General features: G+C 37.0%; 1 protein-coding gene across 1 annotated transcript in view; it reads right to left on the reverse strand.

The window, feature by feature from the left end:
* Positions 1-23,122, reverse strand: part of FYB1 (FYN binding protein 1) — an 85,397-nt gene that overhangs the window by 40,886 nt on the left and 21,389 nt on the right. Inside the window, exon 2 of the mRNA XM_069492158.1 lies at positions 5,077-5,233. Within this exon, the coding sequence (XP_069348259.1) occupies positions 5,077-5,233 (157 nt within the window). The remainder of the gene's footprint in view (positions 1-5,076; positions 5,234-23,122) is intronic.

Below are 23,122 nucleotides of genomic sequence, written 5' to 3' on the forward strand. Positions count from 1 at the left end.
CCATAGAGAGATTAAAGGAAAAACAATGGGACAGTCACAGAAAATTGAGCAGAGGGAGTTGCTGAAGGAGAAGAAAAGGAAACTTATCAGTTGTGGTCATAAATCTATTCAAGAAGGCCTTTCACCATAGATCTTTGTTTTTAGGCTATAGCAGGTGGAATTATATAGGAAAAGTAAAGTTAATTTAATACTATGACTGTCATTTTTAGAAAGCTATTAGAGCTCTATTTCCTGATGTTTAAAGATGTAAAGCTGTTGATCTTTTTTTTTTTTCGTTTTTTTGTTTGTTTGTTTTTTTTTTGAGACAGAGTCTCACTTTGTTGCCTGGGCTACAGTGAGTGCCGTGGAGTCGGCCTAGCTCACAACAACCTCAAACTCCTGGGCTTAAGCGATCCTACTGCTTCAGCCTCCCAAGTAGCTGGGACTACAGGCATGCGCCACCATGCTCAGCTAATTTTTTCTGTGTATATATATATTTTTAGTTGGCCAGATAATTTCTTTCTATTTTTAGTAGAGATTGAGGTGGGGGGCGGTGTCTCACTCTTTCTTGCTCAGGCTGGTCCCGAACTCCTATACTCCCGCGATTCACCCGCTTCGGCCTCCCAGAGTGCTAGGATTACAGGCGTGAGCCACCATGCCTGTCAAGGTGTTGATCTTTATACCTTGTTGACTATTCATGAATTTAGCTTTTATTAATAATCAGAGGGTTTTTGTTCATTTGTTTTTTTGTTTTTAAAAAGAAGAAAGATACGTTAAAATTTTGTTCCATACCTGCTCTTACCGAGAATAAAATCTTGTGGCCTTTTCTCTGGAGCATGTCTTTCTATATTTAACCTATATGAGGAATTTTGAAACTATGAATTGGTTAAGCCAATGCTTTCCCAAATGGAGTGAGGTAAGACTGTCTGGCAATCAATGGACGACTGATAAGGCAAGTCTAAGGTTCCAGAAAATGTTACGCATTTCTAATTAATAAAAAGGCTGTAGTGATAAATTCTTATTTTTCCTCCAGTTTTATACCCAAAAGCCCCCCACCACAAACAAAAAGAAAAAACCAAACACAAAAAACAAAGCCCTACCAAAACCGCAAACCCCTTAAACTAACTATGAACCACCTCAGGATAAGAACTGTTCAGAGCTTTCCTTTTCTAACCTTAGTCACTTCCCATTATTTATTATTTCTTATTACCTCACTTTTCCTGTCTCATTACTATGAATAACCATGTATTTGTTTTGTGTGCCAAAATACTCAACCATACATTGGTTCTGTTTTCATATGAAGAATTAGTTACGATGTTAAAATTATAATTAATTTTAAGAAATGATATCAAGGAATGTGTTATACTAAAAGATGCTGATTCGAACATTACTAATGATAAACATGTTCTTTTGACCCATTTCAATTACTCTTCAAATGCCTGAGTAAAATAGCAGAAAATGTAAAGAACTGATTTCTGACCACTAGGTGGGGAAACAATACAATTTAAAATACAATATAACTTTGGCCTCAACTACTTAATTTTCAAAGTTATTTATGATTTGTGATTCTCATCTGCCTTCAATCGTTTACACTTTTAAGACATCCTGACCTAAGTGATATAATTACAAGCTACTTCTGGGAACAGCTTTAGAAGCAGGCAGAACAGACTGCAGATGATAAAGCCACCCTATCTTCTGAAATTCCTTCCTTCATCCCAGTGAGAGATTCCAGGCTGCCACACCCTAAGGAGAACTGCAAACCTTAAACCTTATCAGTCCTTACTTCAGTGGCTACCAGAAGCCAATGCCTGGCAGGAGCACTGGGTCTCAGTTGCCCTAGTTCTTGGTTCCTGGAATTCTCCCCTCTCTCCACTTTTACCATTCCTCCCTGTTTACTGTATCTTTCTCAACAGCACACAAGCACGCTGTTATTTCCATCTTAAAAAAATTCTCTTGATTCCATTTCTCCCACCAGTTCCTGCCTCATTTCTTGGCTTCCCTTTTCTCCTTTAAAGAGTTGTCTTCACTTGCTCTTTCCAATCCCTCTCCTGGCATCGTCCCTCAAAGATGTTTAACCAGGCTTGCCTCCCCACCACTTCTGGCATTTCACCCACGCTGCTGCCTCTGTGCCCATTTGTTTGACACTCCTCAGCATCTGACCCAGTGGCTCACTGCCTCCAGGACATCTCCTTTGTTGGCTGGTCCTTGTATTCCCTGTTGTCCCTTCTTCTTCTTCTCCCTGGCCTCATAGAGTTACAGTGCTCCAGCGTTGGTTCTTCTCTACGGACCCTCCCTTCCTTGGTCATCTTAACCAGTCTCATGACTCCAAGTGTGGATTATGTTCCTATGTCTCTCAAATCTCATGTTTTTAACCCAGAACTCTCTCCCAGACTCTTCTCTTCTTATCCCCAATTGCTTCCTCATCATTCCCACTTGGATGTTGAAGAAACAACTCAAACTTAACATAGCCTCCTGATCGTCCTCACCTCCAATACTTGCTCATCTCTGTTAAGCAAAATCTAGGAGGTGTTGGACTAAACTCCTGCACTGGGCCCAACAGATCAGACTAAAAATCAAAATGGAGTCACTCAGGCTCATCAACCGAAACTGAGATGTTATCCAGCCTTCTGAGAAACCAGTGGGGAGCGGGGAGAGAGAGAGAAAGAGAGAGAGAACAGCACAATTTGCCCAACAAGGCAGTTTCAATCTTCCATCATGATAATGAGGTTCCTGCTGTTTTAATCTTTACAACAAAGAGTGACCTGAAGTAACCTGGTATTGACCAATCAGTTATCTTTCTATTGTTCTGTTTCCCTGTCTCTGCCTGACAAGGAAATGACCAATCTGGTTTTTGTTCTTTGTTTCTGCTTTCTTCAGTTCTTTTTCTGTTTATAAAACCAAACTCCTCTGCTCTGATCATTATTCTGTTTTATGGGATGAAGTGTTGCCCTATTCTAAAATTGCAAATAAAGCCAATGGAAATCTTTAAACTAAATTTGTTGTCATTTTGTCTCTTGACACCCACGATGATTCTTCAGTTGATGAAGCATCATCCTTACAACTGTTCAGGCCAAAAACCTTGATGCCATCCATTCTTGACCCTTATTGTCTTTCATACCTTAAATCCAAGTTCTGTTGTCTCTACCTTCAAAATCTATCCAGAATATGGACACTTCTCACCACCTCCAGTGCTACCATCCTGGTTAGAGCCATCTCCCTATATTTGCAGGTCGGCAGAGGGAGTGCTTGCGAAACACTCATGTATGCATTTTGAGGACTGGTGGTGTGATAAGAAGCACAGAAACTCCTATATCTTTCACAATTCTACCTAAAGACTACCCCTTAAATTTCCCCTTCATGTGAAATTTAGGTTTTTGAACCTGAATAGCAAGACTCGTTTGGGTTTCATTTCCTCTAGACATTTCTAGTTTCCTCGACTTGGGGGAAATTGTCTAACATAGATATTTCTTTATTTTGGAATTTACTTAAGCTCTCTGATGGCAGCTTGAAAGTCTTTTACTATATACCACATTTTCCCTTTTGTAAAAAAAAGTAGCAGATGTCATGGGGCATTAGAGTCTTTAAATTGGCATTCATAAATGCAAATGCCTGGAAGGGTGTGTAGTGAATATAAATGTATAAAGCAAGTCGTATATAAGATGGTAGCCACTAAGTTGCTCTGACACCTTCTAGTTCCCATCTTTAAACTCCCAAGAAAGCATAATAAAGTGAAAAGTGTGGTGGCTACTCATGACAAACGTGCTTTTAATCCCTGCTTTAAATTGTACTCACCAAGCATTTAAGGGAAGATGTCAATCTGATATTATTATAATAGTTTCTATTATATAAATTATGAATATTAAGTACTTTTACTGTGGAGAACATCAATGTGGTAGGGGAATTGAAGGGAAGGAAAATGCAATTGTACTAAAAATGATGGCTATTACTTATTTGTGGTAAAGAAGAACCATGTAAAGAAATTTTTTAGGAAAGAAAGGGAAAATCTAGTTTGCCTTGCCGTAAGAATCTATACTTGCCATTGTTTGCATATTTCTTTTTAAAATTACATTTCATTCTATTCCAATCCTCCACTTGCTTTTTCTTCAACCAACTTTTCCGGTAACTCATGAATAAAGAGCCCATACATAGCACCCCATACAGTTCTGACAGTTCTCAAAAGTACCATATAAAAAAATTTAAGCAAGAGTAGGCTCGAATAAAAGTATCCTAGGTTTTTAACACCCAGCCAAAAATTCTGAAGGATGAGAGAAAACCTGTATGTTTTGTGTAAAGGAGGCTATTTAGCATAGTAGTTTAAAGCAAACATTTACTTTGGATTCATACTGACATTGGTTCAAATTTCTACTCTACACTATTGTGTGATCTTGGAGAAGTTATTTGGTCTCTTCACAGAGGTGAAGTTCCATTTCCTCTTCTGTGAAATGATGATACTACCCACTCGATATGGTTATAGAGATTATATATGTAAAATGTCTAGCACATCATAGGCTGTCAGCAAAATGTGGTGGTAGTGGTGGTGGTTGACAATGGTGGTGATGTTGACAATGACAATGGTGGTGGTGGTGATGGTGGTGATAGTGACAATGACAATGATAGTGGTGGTGGTGATGATGATGGTGGTGGTGGTGATGTTGACAATGACAATGGTGGTGGTGGTGATGGTGGTGATAGTGACAAAGACAATGGTAGTGATGATGGTGATGGTGGTGATGGTAACAATGACAATGATAGTGGTGGTGGTGATGATGATGGTGGTGGTGGTGATGGTGACAATGACAATGGTAGTGGTGGTAGTGATGGTGGCAGTGAGCTGACTTCAGGAAAGCTTCAGAACTTTTAAAAAGACAGTGGAAATTTTCTTCTCATGAACTCTTAAGGGGAGACCGAATAAACAATAGATAAACAAGAATTGCTCAGACTTAAGGGGGTTCCATGGATATAAGAACTGCCAGCTCAGCCAGCCCTTTTTCCTGCCAGCTGCCCACTTTTATGGATCCCTCAGCACTCAGCCAAGCATAGTTGGAAAATCTATGACAAGAGACTGGCAAGGAAATGGCAAGATAATCTTTTGCTTACTTTAGGTCAAGTGGAGGTTTAATGTTCCTGGGAGGTAGGCTTGGGGCTGCAGGTTGTGTTGGGTGAGATGCTGGCAACGATGGTTGGCTGGCCGGATGGGATGGCGGAGGTGGTGGCAGGGAAGCTGTTGAGTAAGATGTGTGGCCTTTGCTGGTACCTAAGAAGCAAAGCAAACAATACCAGGAATTAAGACAAATCCTCAAAATATAAGAAATGGCTATTCCAAGTATGTAGAAATGAGGACCTTAAATATAAAAATGTAAGTAATGCATCCCAGTTTGAGTTAATGCTTTACGGAGTCTAATATTTTGAGTATCATGGGACATGGATTTTATGTGTTACATTTCTTGAAATAGATAAATTCTTTGATTTTAATTCCCACTATTAAAAAGAATTAGTCTTAGTTTTCTAAGCTTTTGTAAGCCTTAATTTTAGTATTGTGGATTCTGTGAACAAGCCCACATCAACCTTTATACCTATATCAACATAATGATTTTATAAATGTAGATTACTTTTTACCACACTCATTATTTTTAACCAAAGAGGTTTAGTTTCTGCATCTTTGCTCATAGATAACATACTCTTATTTTTTTTTTTTTTGGATGATATCCTTGAATCTTTAAGTTCTGTTTTGTTTGAGGTGTGATTTTAAAATATTGAAACAGATTAAACAATCTCACAAGTAAATCATATACATTATAGAAAATTATAATATGGAGATGAATAAAGCTAAATGTCGATCATATATAGTTCCATCACCCAGCCACAACTACTGAGTTGCATGTATTTTAGAACATTTTGGTTCAAATACATGCTTTTATGGGAGAGTAGCAAAATGATCCCATTTTACTATTTTGCTACAAGCTTTTAATTTTTTCTCAATATTTGTAAATATCTTTCCAAGTTAATATAATTACATATGATTTTTAGTGCCTGCACAATTTTTATTTACATAGCTACCATGATTTAAAAAAAAAAAACTAGGGCCTTAATATTGTATATTTATTATTTCTTTTCTGCTGTAATAAAAAAAAGACTAAGGCTTTGTATATATCCTTAAAGTTTTTTCTTAGGATAAATTTCCATAAGTATTACAGAAATGCTGGGTCAAACAGAATTTCTTAAGGCATTTGGTACAAAATATCAACTATCTTCCAGAAAGATACCAACTGACAGCTTCATCACTTAGTATATGAGAACACCTAATTTCACATCTCTGTCAACATTGTTTTGAATCTTTGCCAATATTATGGAAAAAATTCTACCTTCTTAAGTCAATTTCATTTTTTGTCAAGACAATACATGTTCAGGAATTGGCAAGTCAGGTAGTATCAAATAATATATGACACCTATCATTGAAACTGGTTCCCTGAACAAATTTCAATGACCCCTGTATGTTTTTTATAATTCTCTCCCTTAACTAACTACTTGACCTTTTGAGTTGTTTCCCAGAAATGATGGGTTTTCTGCGAGACAAACCAGTTGAGATTCTGAAGGCCCCAGAGCAACTTTCTTGACACCAGGACTCAGCATCCACCACCACCTGCCCCAAGGCTCGTGGCCTCTCCTTAAAAAGCCCATGATCTCCGTTAGTCAGAGAGACAGATTTGAGGCAACGTTTTCTGTTCTTCCCACAGACTTTTGTCATATTAAAAAAAATTCCTTTCTTCCTCGGCAATCCTTGTTGTCTCAATAATTGGGTCTTTGTGCAATGAGCAAGTGGACCTAAACTGAACTCCTCTGCAGATTTTTTTTTCTGACACAGGGTCTCACTCTGTCACCCCAGCTAGAGTACAGTGGCATCATCACAGCTCACTGCAACCTCAAATTCCTCGGCTCAAGGGATCCTCCTGCCTCAGCCTCCTGAGTACCTGGGAATACAGACATATACCACTATACCCGGCTAATTTTTCTACATTTTTGTAGAGACGGGGGTCTCACTCTGGCTCAGGCTTGTCTTGAGCTCCTGACCTCAGGCAATCCTCCTGCCTCAGCCTCTCAAAGTGCTAGGATTACAGGTATGAGCCACTGCACCTGGCCTTCCCTTATAGTTTTGACAACACAACAACAACAACAACAAAGTCTTCTGCTCATCTCACTGGAGTTAATGACTTTCAACATTTTAGACATTTCTTTTTATTTACTGTTATATTACTATTACTATATGTGTATGACTACTGCTTGATTCATGATTTTTAAAAAGATTATGGACTTTCTATTTGATAGATGCAAATTTTTGCTCTTTTTTTCCTTCCCCTTCCAATATAGCCAAATCACCACTATTTTTGATGAAATCTGCATTTATCGTTTTCATTTTCATGACAATGTAAATATTGTTCTTTGCTTTGTCAAGTAGTATACAATGACTACATTTACTTTCCCAACTGATTTATTGTTCTCTTGGAATTAATATTAATAATTGCCTCATCTAATTATTTGCAGAGTTTCCTTTGGAACTCTTTCTTCTCACAATTTCCAATAGTTCTGTAAAGTGCTTTAAATTTTTTTTAATAAAATTAAACCTGTCATATAAGTTACCAGTTCCAATATATTGTCTCTGTCTCTTGCCCTAATCTGACCTGTTTGCTTTTAAGGTCTGCCACACAGCTCTCTTCCTGGGATTTCTCTTTGCCAGCATCATGGCTCTGATACACCGAGAAAAACAGAGGGACAAAGCATGCAGGCTCTGAAGCCAGAGTGCCTGAATTTACTTGCTGGGTGCCTTGGATAAGTCACTTTCTGGTTTCACCCAGATAATGGAGATAATAATAGTGCCATCTCACAGGAATGTGGTAAGGTCTTATGACCTAACATATGCAAAACATTTAAGACAGTGCCTGGCGTCTAGCTAAGTTCAACGTTTTATTTTTCATTCAACAAATATTTATTAAATGCCCACTATATGTCAAGCTCTGTTCTCAGTACTAGAAACACAATGGAGATAAAATAGACAAAATTTTCTGCTCTTATGGATTTAGGGAGATAGACAATATCTAAACGAGATAAGTTAAATACATATAAAATTGTGGCGAGAATGTGGAAAGACCACGTAATTGTGTACAACTGGCATCTCTTTCCATCTCTGCATTTAGTGACCTCACTATGGTAGATGAACTTGAACATGGGGTGGGAGTATTTACCTCATGGAAATTGGCAAACAGTACAAATTTGGGCTTGATTCATTGTCGTGTTGATTACTGAAGATGAGAAAGTGATGGAGAAAGTGATGGAGAAAATGATAATAATGCAGATTAAAGTTAAAAGTGTGTGTTTTCTGTTGTCATTACATTGTGAATAGCATAAAAAATTGACAAGATGTTTTTCCAATATTTGACAACTATTATCGAACTCAGCAAAGTAGTCACTCATGTCATTGACAAATGAGTGAAGTTCTGACTCACTGTTTCATGTTTATATTTATTGTTTCATGCTTGCTTACTTGTTAACATAAGTGAAAATATCAATATTTAGGTTGGATCCATGCTCATTTGTTATTGGAACCATAATTGGCTACAGACACAAGAATTTGGCAAAAATCAATGATTGGCTATATGAAATTTTCAATAAAGAATACTGTTTATTTTATTATGATTTTTATATTATATGCTATATGTCCTTTATATAAAAATTTATTACATGTATGTGTATATCACCACACACACACATACACACATACACACACACACACATACACACATACACACATACCACTTCTTCCCCTACCTCCAGTATTTCTCGGAGAACTGATTGTTAAACATTTACCAGCATACCACTGCTGGTACCTAAAAACTTCCTGGGTTCTATTGGCTAATTCTGAGTACTTACCTCTATAGTTTCCTCTTTTGCTACAACTCTCTTCCTCTCTGTCATTCCTCCATTTACTTTCTGATTTTATATATTGTGCTTTGTAATTATGCATATTGCCTAGTTTTCCTGAATATGGAGTTTGCATTTCTCATCTTCCTTGTTTTGGGTGATTTGTTGAGAGGAAAAGAGGGTATCTTGAAAAATATTTCATTTTAATTTTACATGTGTTTGATCACTAATGAGGTAATTTTTTTCATGTTTATAACCATTTGCTTTTAAATTGCATTATCTATTCAAATGCTTTGCCTATTTTTAAAATAGTATTTGCTTTTTCTTATTGGTTTATAAAATCCTTTATTAAGGATATTAATCTTCTTGTTTCTCACAAGGATAAACAACACAATTTGGCTCCTTCGGCTCCTGCTTTTGCTTGTTCATACATTTAAAAGAAAATACCATAACTATTATAAAAAAAACTATCTTTAAAACCTTTGAAGAAAATATAGAACTTTACTGTAAATTTCCTTGGGGGGCAATGCCAAGGTTTTACACAGCATATGACACAAAACATTTCCTAATTCCTTTTAGATATTCCTCCCTCTTGCCAAAGTTTTTACCTCAGGTAACCGCTCACAATATTGCCCTTCCTCCTCATGTTCTCTCCTCGCCACCACAGTGCTCTTATTTCTCCTAGAGTTTTAAAAATTGCCCAGGTCCTGCACTCCTAATCTGTGACCCTCCCTGACAGGGGCAATTCTCCCAAGAAGAATTGCTACTCTTCAGGGGTTGAGGTAGAGAGAATTAGTTCCCTATAAATCTAATAAATAAAAAATTCCAGCTGGAGATATTTATGGTGGACATGCTTTGCTCAGTTCATTTTGGTCATAAGTGAAATTAAAATTTTTTGATATATAGGACTTATCACTTTTTCTCAATCCAATTAATTGATCCTTTTATATGTAATTTCTGTCACTAGAGTTATGTTTAGGAAGGCCTTCCTCACCCTGAGAACAGATAATTACAACATTATGTTTTCTCCTACTTCTCTATGGCTTCCTTTTTTTACATTTAATGCTTTAAAACTATTAGTAATTTATTTTGGAGTTTGGTGTGAGATACAAATTTAATTTTATGGGTTTTTTTGCTATTGTTGTTCCTAAATCATTTGCCAAATGTCCCCTATACCATTTGTCTAATAAGCTCTTACTTATTGATTTGAAATGTCTCTTTTATTATAGAATAAACATTAAAAATTCTAGTAAATTTGACATGTGAAAATGGCATCTTGTGTTTTATTTATTTATTTTTTTAGAGACAGAGCCTCATCATGTCACCCAGGCTGGAGTGCAGTGGCACAATCATAGCTCACTGCAGCCTCAAACTCCCAGGCTCAAGCAATCCTCCTGCCTCAGCCTCTTGCGTAGCTGGGACTACAGGCATCCACCATGGCATCTGGCTCATCTTGTTATTTTAATTGATAAATAATATGGTTTGGTAGATTCATAAGTGATTTAAAGGCTGCACCCAAAAAGAACAAGGCTCTGTGAGTGGATATTAATAAATCATTGTCCAAATAGAAGAAAAAAATGTTTATCAGCCATTTTTGACTTATCTTTTCATGGAAAAGATTTTTGACAGGTAGGAGGCACTACCATATGAGAGTGATCTAAAACCTGGAGGTGACAAGTTATATTTATCGTCCGGGGAATGGAGTCCTTTGAATTGGAGACACTGAAAACTGACTTACTCTGAGCCAGGCAGTGTTCTGCCTTTGCATAGGCCTGTGAGACTCTGAGGAAGTGTCTGGGGAACCCCTGCTGTTTTGCTCGCCAGCCATCTATTCTCTCCTTGGTTATAATGGCTTGAGCAACCCAGGAAGGGCTGTGCTTGCTTTGCCACTGGACTTGGACCAGAAGGGGGTCCTCCTTGAGTTGCTGGCAGCCGTCTTGCCACCACCAAGGCAGGGCTTGCTGAGAATGCAGCAAAGCCAGGGGAAAGCAGGGTGAGAGATGGATGGGGACTGGTTGGATTTTAAATAAAAATTATCTTTGGAAAATTGTCAAAGATAGTTTGAAAGACTCTTAGGTACTAAATGAATTGTTTACACGTCCTCTTCCTTATGAAACTTGAGAGAACATATGCTAGTTTTCCTATGTTACACTAGGTAGCAGTGAAATATTTTGCTTTGCAAAATCTATGGCTGCTTTCAAATAGTGCAAGGAATACATTTGCATGTATAAAAAACAATTCTAAGAAAAAGCATCTTAGTTTTTCTGGGGAAAAAACAGACTTAGCTTAATGTAATATTACTGACTCTAAAATCTCAATCTGGACTATATAAACTAAAATACAACTAGTAATATTGGAATTATCAAAAGTGAAAATAGGGTTTTTTTTTTCCTGATGGAAGGAAGGGGATGGATATTGAACTATAGTAAAACGAGTAAAAAAGAAATAGAAACAATAAATCTATAGGAAGTTTCTGGGAGTAAAGATTATTAAATAACATTAATTAACCACTTAATTTTTGCCAAGCACCATACTAGGCATTTTGCATATGTAATCTTATTTTTTCTTTATAACAATCCTATGGGGGTATATGTTATTATCTAGTTTCCATCTTACAGTTAAGGAAACTACCCAAGTTTAGAGAGTTAGTAAGCAATAGATGTAGGGTTCAAACTCAGCCAGAATTTGAACCCTAGTCAATTTTTTTATACTGTCCATGCCCTTTCTGCTATGTTCTGCTGCTTCTCAAGGTAATGAAATGAAAATTATTGATGAATTCAAATAAACACTTTAACAAACTTTCCTATGATCTGGGTGCAAGTCCACCTTTTTTGATTTGTACCTTTCCTTTGAGTGTGATTTTATGAGTGTTTTCAGTTTAATGTAGGACAGAACTGGCTCTAGAGACTCTAAAGTTCACATATATGGGTGTTTTGGATGCTAAATTTAGATGCTTCAGAGTATGATCTTGGAAACCAGATAGTAGGAATGCAGACATTCAAGAGCTAGTGGGAAATGGGCCCCAAAGATAGATAGATGACTGTTGTGAGCGGGCTGGAAAAATAACCCCTCAAGAATTGGAATTTGGTAATTTGGAATAAAGTCATAAAAGGAGTTAGTTAGAAGATACGAAATAAGGGGAAAGAACAACACATTTAGATGTTAGTTGGTATCAAGAATTAGGGATGTAAAGTCGGAGAAATAACACCTAAAACTCTGATCTACTTATGGATCTCATCCCCCAAAGCTCAGGAGAAATTGTCGAGGTGGTCTGTGATTTGAACATACTGGAGCTGAAAAGACCACTTGGATTTCCTTCCTCAGAGAAGGCAGGATTGGGCAGGATATGGACCCCTATGCACTGGGCAGAGCTGGTCTCTTAGTGCAGGATGGCTCAGCAGCAGTGGGCTAATTGGTGAACTTGCCACCTAGCTCCCATTCTCATCCCCAGACAGACTAAGGCACGGAGCTCTGGGCATTTTACAGGAGATCAAGGCTTCAAGAAGATAATGTGCATTTTGCTAATAAGCAAGTAAGAGCTGGAGTGACTAATGGCAAAATTAAGGAGACTTCACTATATCTGTGTCAGGGAACAGTTCATACTAGTTACAGAAAAAATGGGGAGGGTTGGGAATAAGGAGAGACCATGAAAACAACTCTCAAGAATCTAGGAAGTTAACAACTCTGAATTCGAACTTTTCATCCTGTTTAATTTTGGAAGTTCAGAAGAGACCTTACAGGACTCACATGCCCCTGCTCAGGCTCATCCGGATGGGTGGAACACGAGGGCCATTTTACCAGGAGGAAATGAGTAGGAGAGGCTCTCTGTGAGTCAGAAGGTGCCCAGTGGTTTTCTGGCCCTGCCCTGAAGGGTGGCTTCAAGTTCACTAAAACAAAGTGGTGAGATTTTGTCAGGATCCAAAACTCTGTAAACAGAAAAACAGAATTGAGGGGAAAGAAAGAAGGAATAAGGAGAAAAGAGGTGAGGATAAGTAGAGAAGACACAACGAGGGTGGTGCTATGCTCATAGGAAATGGAAATTGTATTTTCACAAATTTTGCATTTTAGATCTTTTTGCCAACTCAAAATACTGGTTCTAGATATTGGGACAATACTCTTACAACACAAAGATCTATGAGGACTCAGGAAATCTACCTACAGATTCTGGTATCTGTGACTTCTGAGTAAGAAGTTACCCATAGCCTTCATGTTCCAAGGGATCTAAGGAACATCTAGAGACCAGCTTCTCAATTTCATTTTAAATCTATGGATTCCTCTACAAAACCAAAGACATTGTACTATATTGCTACCAATTGCCACAAAATCCTGACCCTAGACCAGGCATTCTAATTTTGGTTTTGTTGGGATGTCTTAGAATTGGACCAGGCATTAGAAAACTTTTATTTTTACCACCAGTTATTTTACCAAAGAGCCATTTGTCTTTGGCAAATCAGTTAACCTCCATGTAATTTGGTTTCTCCACCTGTCAAATGGGAGTATTAAGATCTCAACTACTTCACAGCAGTTTAAGGATTAAATGAGCTAATACGTGTGAAAGCATCTTAAAAATTCTGAAGCACTGTATAAGCATAAAAGATGGTCACCCAAGGCTGAGGACTGCCACAAATATAATTATTTATAAATTACCCTGACTTAAGAAATTTGGAAGTCATTTATAGAAGTTCATGATTCATTTATTTGGGAATTATTAGGTATCTGCCTCAGAATCTAGCCATTGAACTGGCAACTTGGCATGTAGACTTATTTTCTCTGCGCCTGGGTAGGTACACAGCATTGTCCGTCAAACAGGAAGACAAGCTCTAGCAACTGTATGACACTTCCAGAATCTGGACTGAACTCTGTACTGAGTAATTTGTGAAAACAATGTAGGTGGACACTTAATGGAATCTCTTTCAGTTGTATGACCAAGCACATTCACTTACACATAACTGAACATACGCTTTTGCAGGACTGAGTCTCACTGAGGTCTTAATGCATTTACCATAATGGTTGTTTCTAACCTCCCCACAGAGAACCTTACCTTTTATTTTGCCAAGAACATGGAGAATACTCCACCTGACCATCCTCACTTGCCCTTGGTTCTACCTTAAAATCTCCTTATATCTTGCTCTCCCTTATTTCCTTTGCCCTGCTTTTCTGGAAAAATGTCAGTCTTCCTTGCCAATGCTAACTGGTGTTCTTGGTTGCCATTAGTGCCTGTTTCCGTATGCAGCTGGCTCCGTTAATAACTCCTTTACTTGCATCAAGCAAGAAGTATTTATTAAGCACTTACTATGTGCTCTGGACTGTGTGTTTCATCTTTCAATATGCATTTTTTCACCTTAAACACAGTCTGATTTCCCCTACTATAAAGAGACACCATAATATTCTATTTACCCTTGTCCCCGACTATAGGTACCAGCTGATTTTGATCCTCCCCTTGATAGCCAAATTTCTGGGAACAAAAGTCTACATTTGCCACTTCTATATCTTTACTGTGCTTGGGTGGGCTCATGGAAGAGTGAAGAATGAAAGGTTTGGGTTTGAATTCAGACTCCACCACTTCAATGTTGACCTTCCATTTTGTATTACTCAATATGAAGATTTGTATAAGTTGCTTGACTTCTCCAAGTCTTCATTTTCTCATCTGTAAAATGGTCACATATACTCACTTTGCACAAGTTCCTGACACATTGTACGTATTAATAAACAGCCCTATTCTTCTTAGCTACTACTTTATCTGGCTGCACCATTGATACACTACAGTCTTCCCAGCTCAATTGCAAAAAAGCCAAAAACCAAAAACCAAGCAAACAAAAAACACCTTTTCTCCAAATTAATCATACCTAATCCTGGTTCTGTTAGAGAATCTTAGAATGGACTAAGAATCAAGAAATTTAACTTTAAATCCCTAAATCCATCCCATTAGGTACCAAAACAACCAAATACTATTCCTAAACATACCAGAAACAATTTTCAACATGAGAATCTGAATGGTTGGTAGAAGGAACACTTGTGCTAGAGTCATTCAGATATGGGTTTGACTACTAATCCCACGAAGCACTAGCTGTAGGACACTGGGTAATTTATTTTGCTTCTCTGGGTTTTATATTCCCTGCCTGTTAAAAAGGGACTGCTGATTCCTAACTTAGAGGGTGGCTATGGGAATTCAAAATAATATGTGAATCTTCCCAGCATGCAGTTAGCATTCAATGCTACTTACGATTTGCCGTAGAACCTGGTACTGTTGTGTTCTATACGGGGCAGGCTCTAGATAAATCTCTGGGGCATATTTGCTTCCATCTGTGAAGAGGAACTGGGGTAATAATACTTCAGTAATTTTTACAAAAAGTTTTCTAATCTGACACTCATGCCTGAAACAACATTCTAATTGCCACACCTATGACCATTCTGTTAAAAGCAAGCTTTTGAAACGCCACCTGCTCTTTTGAAGTGTGGTATGGCTGCATTGCCATTCCTTGGTGTTAACACCATGCAGCCTCATGCAGCTCAGAGAGTTCGCCATTGGTACACAGAGCTTTGGTATGTGGTTTCTTACACTATTTTTATTTTCTTTAAAATTGCCATAAATTACCTTTTCATTGTATTCCTAGCTAAACAGTGAACTTCTGAGGGCGGGTCTACACTGTCATCGACAGCTGTGTATGCCCTACAACGCTGCAGCAATCGTACACAGTTGGGCTTTTAATGTTTTGCTGGTTTGCATTTTCTTTTTCCTTTACTCTTTTCCTTTACTTGAATAAATAAATATATGCACAGTAAAACATTTAAGAAAATGTAAGAGGGAATGCTGAAAACGCAATCTCACATTCTAGACCCCCATGTCCTAGCTCCCAGTCTCAAAGACAACAACTGGTATTAGTATCTTATGTATCTTTCAAGATACTATGTTCTATGCTTTTTTTGGTACATAAATGGGTCCATGGTACAGACAGTATTCTGTACTTTGTCTTCTTAACTTAGTTTTAAAAAGAAATTATTCTATATGGGGACAAATAGTACAATCTGCTTTTTTTGTGACTGTGAAGTTCTCCAGTGCAGGGATTTACCATAATTTATATGACCAGTCTCACTATTGCTGGAAATTTAGGTTGTTAAAAGACAACGTTATTGAGGTATAATTTATATCTAAAAAGTGGTTTAAAGTATACAATTCTGTGGTATTAATATATTTGCAGTTGTCAAGCCAGCACTATAATCTAATTTTAGAACAGACATATCACCCCCCCCCCAAATAAATCCCCTTACCTATTAGCGATCACTCTCTATCCTCACACCCTCTGCCCTCTGCCTCAGGCAACTACTAATGTACTTATGGTCTCTATAGGTTGGTTTATTCTGGACATTGCATAGTAATAGAATCATTCATACAATATGTGGTTGTTTGTGATTGGTTTCTTTCACTTAGTTGTTTTTGCAGTTCAATCATGCAGCAGATATTAATACTGTGTTCTATTTTGTGGCTGAATTATATTTCATTGTATAGACATATCATGTTTATTTATCAATTCATCAGTTGATGGACATTTAAATTGTTTCTACTTTTTAGCTGTTATAAAGAATGCTGCTATGAACATTCATGTACAAGCCTTTTTGTGGACCTATGTTTTCATTTCTCTTGAGTATCTGCCAAGAGTAGAATTGCTAGGTAACTCCATGTTCAATATTCTGAGTAACTCTAGGTTGTTTCCTATTTTTTGATATTTTAGACAATTACAATTATAAAATTATTCTTGTATTTTTGTCTTTGATCACAAGTATCAATATATCTGTACGATAAATTCTTAGAAAGTTGAATTGCTAGGTCAAAAGGACTGAGCATTAAAACATTTTGGTAAATAATGCCATTTAGTAAGATTTTCGTGTATCCTCTAGCACAGGAGGATAATAAGTTTTATCATAACCTCACTAATGTGCATTATCACACTTTTTTGGTATTAACAATTTTGATAGGTAAAAAATGATAAATCATATCAGAATTTAATTTGCATTTTTATAAGATAGAATAAGTATCTTTTCATATGCTTACAAGACATTGTATTTGTGTGAGTGTATGTCTCCTTTATAAAAAAAATACTAGAAGTACAGCATCCTATTTAGTTAGCACCTGGAAAAATGAACATTATCTTTTTTATGATTGGTATTTGATCTATTACTATAGAATATCATTTACAATACAGGCATATAAGTAGATATTGTTACGTATGTTAAAGTATCTTAGAAATTGTCAGAAGATTTTCAGTAGCATTCAAGGGTAAGGGCTTGAAATGTCTGGGTCACAGACTTAGAAGATCTAGTTTAGCAGAATTTTTCCTTGACTTAATTCAAAGTCATCTGTTCTTATCTTCAAAGGATTTGTAAACCACAGTGGATGGGAAATTTTGAAAACTAATTTAGGTGAAAACAAAGCACTGTAACTATATTACTACGAAAGCTTTTAGCTGCCAAGAAAATGTTGGCCAGCTCAGAAGAGTCCATCAAAATGGAAAGAAAAGTAATACTGAAACATCAGTATTTATACAGATAATCAAAGCAGAAATTAGGATAGAGGTGAAGAGGTAGAGATCAAAACAAATCTGATGATCAATGAGAGGAAAATAAGTGAAGAAAGGCTTTGATCATTATCTTAAACTTCCCCATCGCAGACCCTTTGCATTCAATGTCTCCAAATATGGTTTTCAATTCTTAAAAACTCACTTCCCAATAACTTTGTTGGTTATTCAATTAGATGTAATGATGGAATGTAAATTGTTTTATAAATGATTTTATTTATTTTCAATTCATAAAATAACATAAAATTCAATTTAGGCAGCTATTTGACAGGAGATTGCTGACTTTTGGATATTCCCTGTTTCTTTTCTTTTTTAGATCGTTACGTATTACTTTAAAAAGGAAAAAAGTCAGTATATAAGAAAATTTCTTTGTCAAACACTCATAGATTACAGAGTACCTCTCTCCTGCTCTAAGATAGAACATATTTGGTATGAGACAATAACTGATTTTTTTACTTGGAATGCTAAGAGTTGTTTTAAAAGTGTACAAATAACTTACATAGGAGCAAACAAAGTACTAGAACTCAACTTTTAGAAACATCCTCACACTAACTGTTTTATTGGTTAAAGGAATAGTGAATGTTGTGGGTAAATCAACATCCTCTGAAAATACTTTTAGAATAAAATCACTATACACCAGACATATAACACCTATGCGCAGAGAAGAAATAAATATTGATGCTGCAGAGGCAATATCACAGCCTCAGGGAGAGAGGCAAATAGAAGGATAATTATAGCAAAAGCTCCAAACTCAACTGTCTATGGGAGCCAGGCAGGAACATGCATTTGTCCATTGGGCTGGGAGTGTGTGATTGTGGGGAACAGGACATTAACATCCTGTGTCCATGAGGTGGCCATACAGAGCTCTAGCCCATTGTAAATGTGTGAAGAATAAGGCTAGATTTTGCTATGAAATCTTCCAATTTTTGAATATTAGTAGCCAATAAACAAAACAAAACAAATCAATCAAATGAACAAAAAACTCTGGACACTAACAAAGGACATTTTAAGCTGTATTAATTTGTGATAGATACCTTTTTTTTAGTCATGAAAGCGAAAGCCTCATAAACAAAAGGTTTATTAAGGGAAATTGTCTGATCAGTGGTTCATCCAGGAAGACAGTTTTTTCCTGCTAAAACTCTGAGGTTTTGAAAGAGGTAAATTAGACTGTCAGACCAGGCAGAAAATAGTAATGTATTGGGGAGAAGGACCAGAATTGCCAACAAAGATGGCAGAGCTTCCCTGTGGTGCCCGGACAGAACAGGTGTTCTCGGCAAGAAGCAAAGGGAGATAAAGTGTCCACAACCCAGAATACCTATAAGAAGCACAACTGTGTACACAGACAAGTGCCAAGAGAAGGTATTCAGTTCAATTAAATATTTACTACTTCTAGTATGACAATGACTATTGTTGTCATTGCTATTTTTGGAAGATGACCCATATAGAAGAAATGAGGGACCCTTGGTCAAAAGATTGCACAAAAACCATGAGAAGACCATAAATCAAGTCGTACAGAAGAGAAAGTTATAGAAAAAGGGAAGATCCAGAAGAGAAAATATAAAAGCTGTAGAGAAGCAGTGTGGTGTAGTGAAAAAGGCATGTGTTTTGAAATCAAATGATCTGGTGACGGTGCTTCTACTAGAGGTATGATCTTGGGAAGGTCTCTTTCCCTCTCTTCTTTTAAAAAAGCAAAATAGGTATTTTTAATTACACAAATAATATATGATTCATTTCTGAAAAAAGTTTTACAACACAGATCAAGTAGAATTTCACATGACCTCTAAACTCTCCCTTGCCCTCACCTTCCCCAAAGCTACTGTTGTTTACCTTTACAGAATCTTTTCTATGTGTTTATTCACCTGTATATGTATCTATGCAAATATCTGATTAAAAACCTAAATAGCTTTGTATGCTGAATATGTGTTGCATATATTGGGTGTATCTCATTCTTTGCAACTGTGTCAGAGTGTTCTGTGATAGGGATAGTTCAGGTTTGTTTAATCTTTCCCTCTTAACTACTCACAACATTGCAATGAGCATCCACTCAATCAGTTTTCAATTTTACCAACACAATCACTTAATTTTTCTTTTTTTGAGACAGAGTCTTGCTCTGTCACTCAGGCTAGAGTGCAGTGGTGTCAATCATAGCTCACTTAATCTCAAACTCCTGGGCTCAAGCGATCCTTCTGCATCAGCCTCCCAAGTAGCTGGGACTACAGGTGCATGCCACCATGCCTGACTAATTTTTCTATTTTTTGTAGAGATGGGGTCTCGCTCTTCCTCAGGCTGGTCTCAAACTCCTGAACTCAAGCCATCCTCCCACCTTGGCCTCCCCAAGTGTTAGGATTACAGGCATGAGCCACCACATAGGGTCACAATCCCTTAATCTTTATGGGCATCAATTTATTCTGAAAAATGATAAAAATTCTACGACACAATAATGTTATGATAATTACATTAGTTAACGGTGCACATCACAAGCTAACAAAATACCCCATAAACATTAATTCCTTTCCTTCATTATGGATTTTTTAGTGAAGAAAGATGTAATCAAACTAGATGTGTATTTGTACAATTTTCTTATAGTGCTAATAAGACTTTGCAATTAGCATGTGTATAACTGTACAGTAAATCTGTTTTTTTAAATTTTTTGACCCATATTTATATTCTATTTTTAATTAAAGTACTATAATCAAGATTATTTCTTTTTAGTTTAGCCTTGCTATATTATTATATTCTGTGTTATAACTCAATTTTCCTACTACATTTCTTTTTTCTTTTTTCAAATACTGTGAAATCCTTGTGACAAAGTTTGGCTTTCACTTGTTCTTTTTTTATTAGCCTGAGGCAAATAAAGATGCACTTCAATGATAATTAATGTAAATGTATGTTTCCATTAAATTTTTTTTTTAGATTTTCACTGGAATGAAACATAATTTAAAGATCTATGTAGGAAATTTGAGGATCCCTGAGAATGTCCAAAGACCTCCGATGGACACAAACTACCCTAACTGCCCACAGCTCAGTCAGGTTTACCAATTGCACATAAAGATATTTCCACTTCATTTATCTCATTTGTGTACTTTGCTTAACGATTCTGACTTCCAATGTCAAATAAAGCCAAGATGTACAGTTTCTAAATTTAATTCTTAAATCTTGTCACCATATTCTAAAAGTTAAATTAAAAATCTTCCAGTCACATTTACTGTTGTACATCTAGTCATCTATGAAGTCCAAACATAAGAGTTGATTGATGACATTAACACATTACTAATAAATATTTAGCAATCATTCATATTAATTTCTCCTTTTTTTTATTCCCTACATCCAATATGTGAGAATTTCCTATTATGCTATGCTGAAACACATTCTAAATTCACCCACTTCTTTACCCTCTACTTCACCACCCCGGGCCGAACCTCATCATCTCTTACTTGGACTATGACAATAGCCTTCTTACCAGTCTTTTGATATCATTCTTATTTGCCTAAAATATATGCTGCATACAGCAAAGAGAAGAGAAAGAAGATAAAATGCAAACCAGATCATAATACTCCTCTTCATAATGGCTTGAACTGCAATGGCTTTCTGTTACAAATTCCAAACTATAACCTTCTAGGATCTATGGAATGTGGTCAGTGCCTGCTGTTTCAGCCTCATCCTGAACCATCCTCCTTCACCGAGGGATTCCAGCCTCGCCAAGGTCTCTATGTTTCTCAAACCACGTCAGGCTTGCTCTTGTCTAAGCAATTTGTCCTAGCTGCTCTCTGCCTAGAACCTCCTGTCCCATATCATTGCATTGTTGAACCCTCTCACCATTCATGTTTCTCATTTATTAGATTGCAGAATCTAATAAAGAACTAAAAAAATAACCTGGACATAGCATTTATCCACATTTTTCTATTGTAATACAGGACACTAGCTCTTAAATCGTGGGCTCAGAACCAGCAGCATCGGCATCACCTGAGGACTTGTTAGAAATGAAAAATCTTAGGCCCTATCCCAGGCACACTGAATTAGAAACTCTGGGTCTAATTCAGGGGCCCACAAATTTGTGTTTTAATAAGCTCTCTAGGTGAGTCTAGTGCACACTAAAGTTTGTGAACCACTTTGTAGAATAAATGGTGGGTATATGTCATTTCATTCAAATTGTCTCATTCAAAGTTCAATGTAAAAATGTAGCAGCTGTGAAGAGACCAGTAACTTCAAGAAGTCATTGCACTAAAGTGTGCAACTTACTGCCTGAAATGTACTGTTATCACCACCTCCTTTTCTTCAGTTTTGAAGCATAACTTGTTTAATTTTGACCCTCAATAATACCATATCAACTACCAGCTGACACTTCTTGTTAGCATCTCATTCTCTGAGAGTTCCTTGCCCTTTCTGCAAGAGCCAAAGCATCAGTTGAAGTAAGAGAACCCAGGGATTATGGGGTGAAAAAAGCCTCATTAGGATGCCACAGCACTACCCCTTTCATAACTGGATGAACGAGGAAGTGACAAGCAGGGGCGAAGGGTGAGGAAGGTAATGGGGAAAATCAGAAGATGACTTTAGGAGATGGTAGATTGAAAAGATTGGGGAAAGGGAGACAGAGTGGCCAAGAGCAGTCTTCAGAACACTCTTGATATACTACTCACCACCAGCTTTCTTCATAGAAAGGGACCAGAACTAGGCAAAGTGGATTCATCAAGTGGGTAGAAGCCGTTTTCAACCACCTACCCTATACCACTTATGGAACAAATGACCAAGCAATTAGAATCTCTGTTCCTAGAGACAGAACCACAAAATTCTAGGACCGAAAGTTCCTAAGAATTTACTGTTCCAGTGCTTTTTATATAGTTTGGCATAAACAAACCTGTTTATTCTTTATGAAGCTATCTTTCTGCTTCTGCATAGAACTTTAAAGCACAGATTGAGAAAATCATTTAGACTTAGGGATGACATAGCACAGGATAATCCTTAAAAACACTCTCTGTTTTTATTAAAGATGAGAAATCTGAGGTCCAGATAAGTTTAGTGATTTACTCAAGGACACAAAGCTTAAAAAATAATGAGATCCAGGACTACAATCCTGTTTTCGTTATTCAAATCTGAGGTTTTCCTTTTTTCTACCATGCCATGAAACCAAAAATACATCATCTCTCTTTTTCTAGTTTGTTTCAAAACCCTAAAAAGATAAAAACTAAACATCTTCCCTTTGTAAGTTTTCTCAGCATCTCAATGATGAAATAAATGAAAAAGTACATGTTATGCTCTAAGATAAAAGAAGAAGCTCAGAAGAGACCAGACACAATGGCAAATCAATAACTAGTAGACTAAGGGCAAACTTAAGCAGGAAGAACTCTTCCCCCATACACAAACAGATTCTCCAGCTTTGTGTGTGTGTGTGTGTGTATTTGTGTGTGTGTTGGGGAGGAAGGGGTTGTTTTTGCTTGTCACAGTAGTGAACAGGCTGTTGAGTGCTACTGGCTTCTTAATGGCTTGAGGTCAGGGACTCTAAAATGCCTGTGATAGACAAGAGAGTTCTGACCGATGAGGAATAATGTGTCCCAGACTCCAGTGACATTCCAGAACACTGAACACCGCACACTCATTTTATCGAGGAGATCTAGTGTTAACTGCTCGAGTGCAGGTGCCGAGCACAGACCAGCTCTCCA

This window comes from Eulemur rufifrons, chromosome 17 (assembly GCF_041146395.1).
Source record: "Eulemur rufifrons isolate Redbay chromosome 17, OSU_ERuf_1, whole genome shotgun sequence".
Classification (NCBI taxonomy): Eukaryota; Metazoa; Chordata; class Mammalia; order Primates; family Lemuridae; genus Eulemur; species Eulemur rufifrons.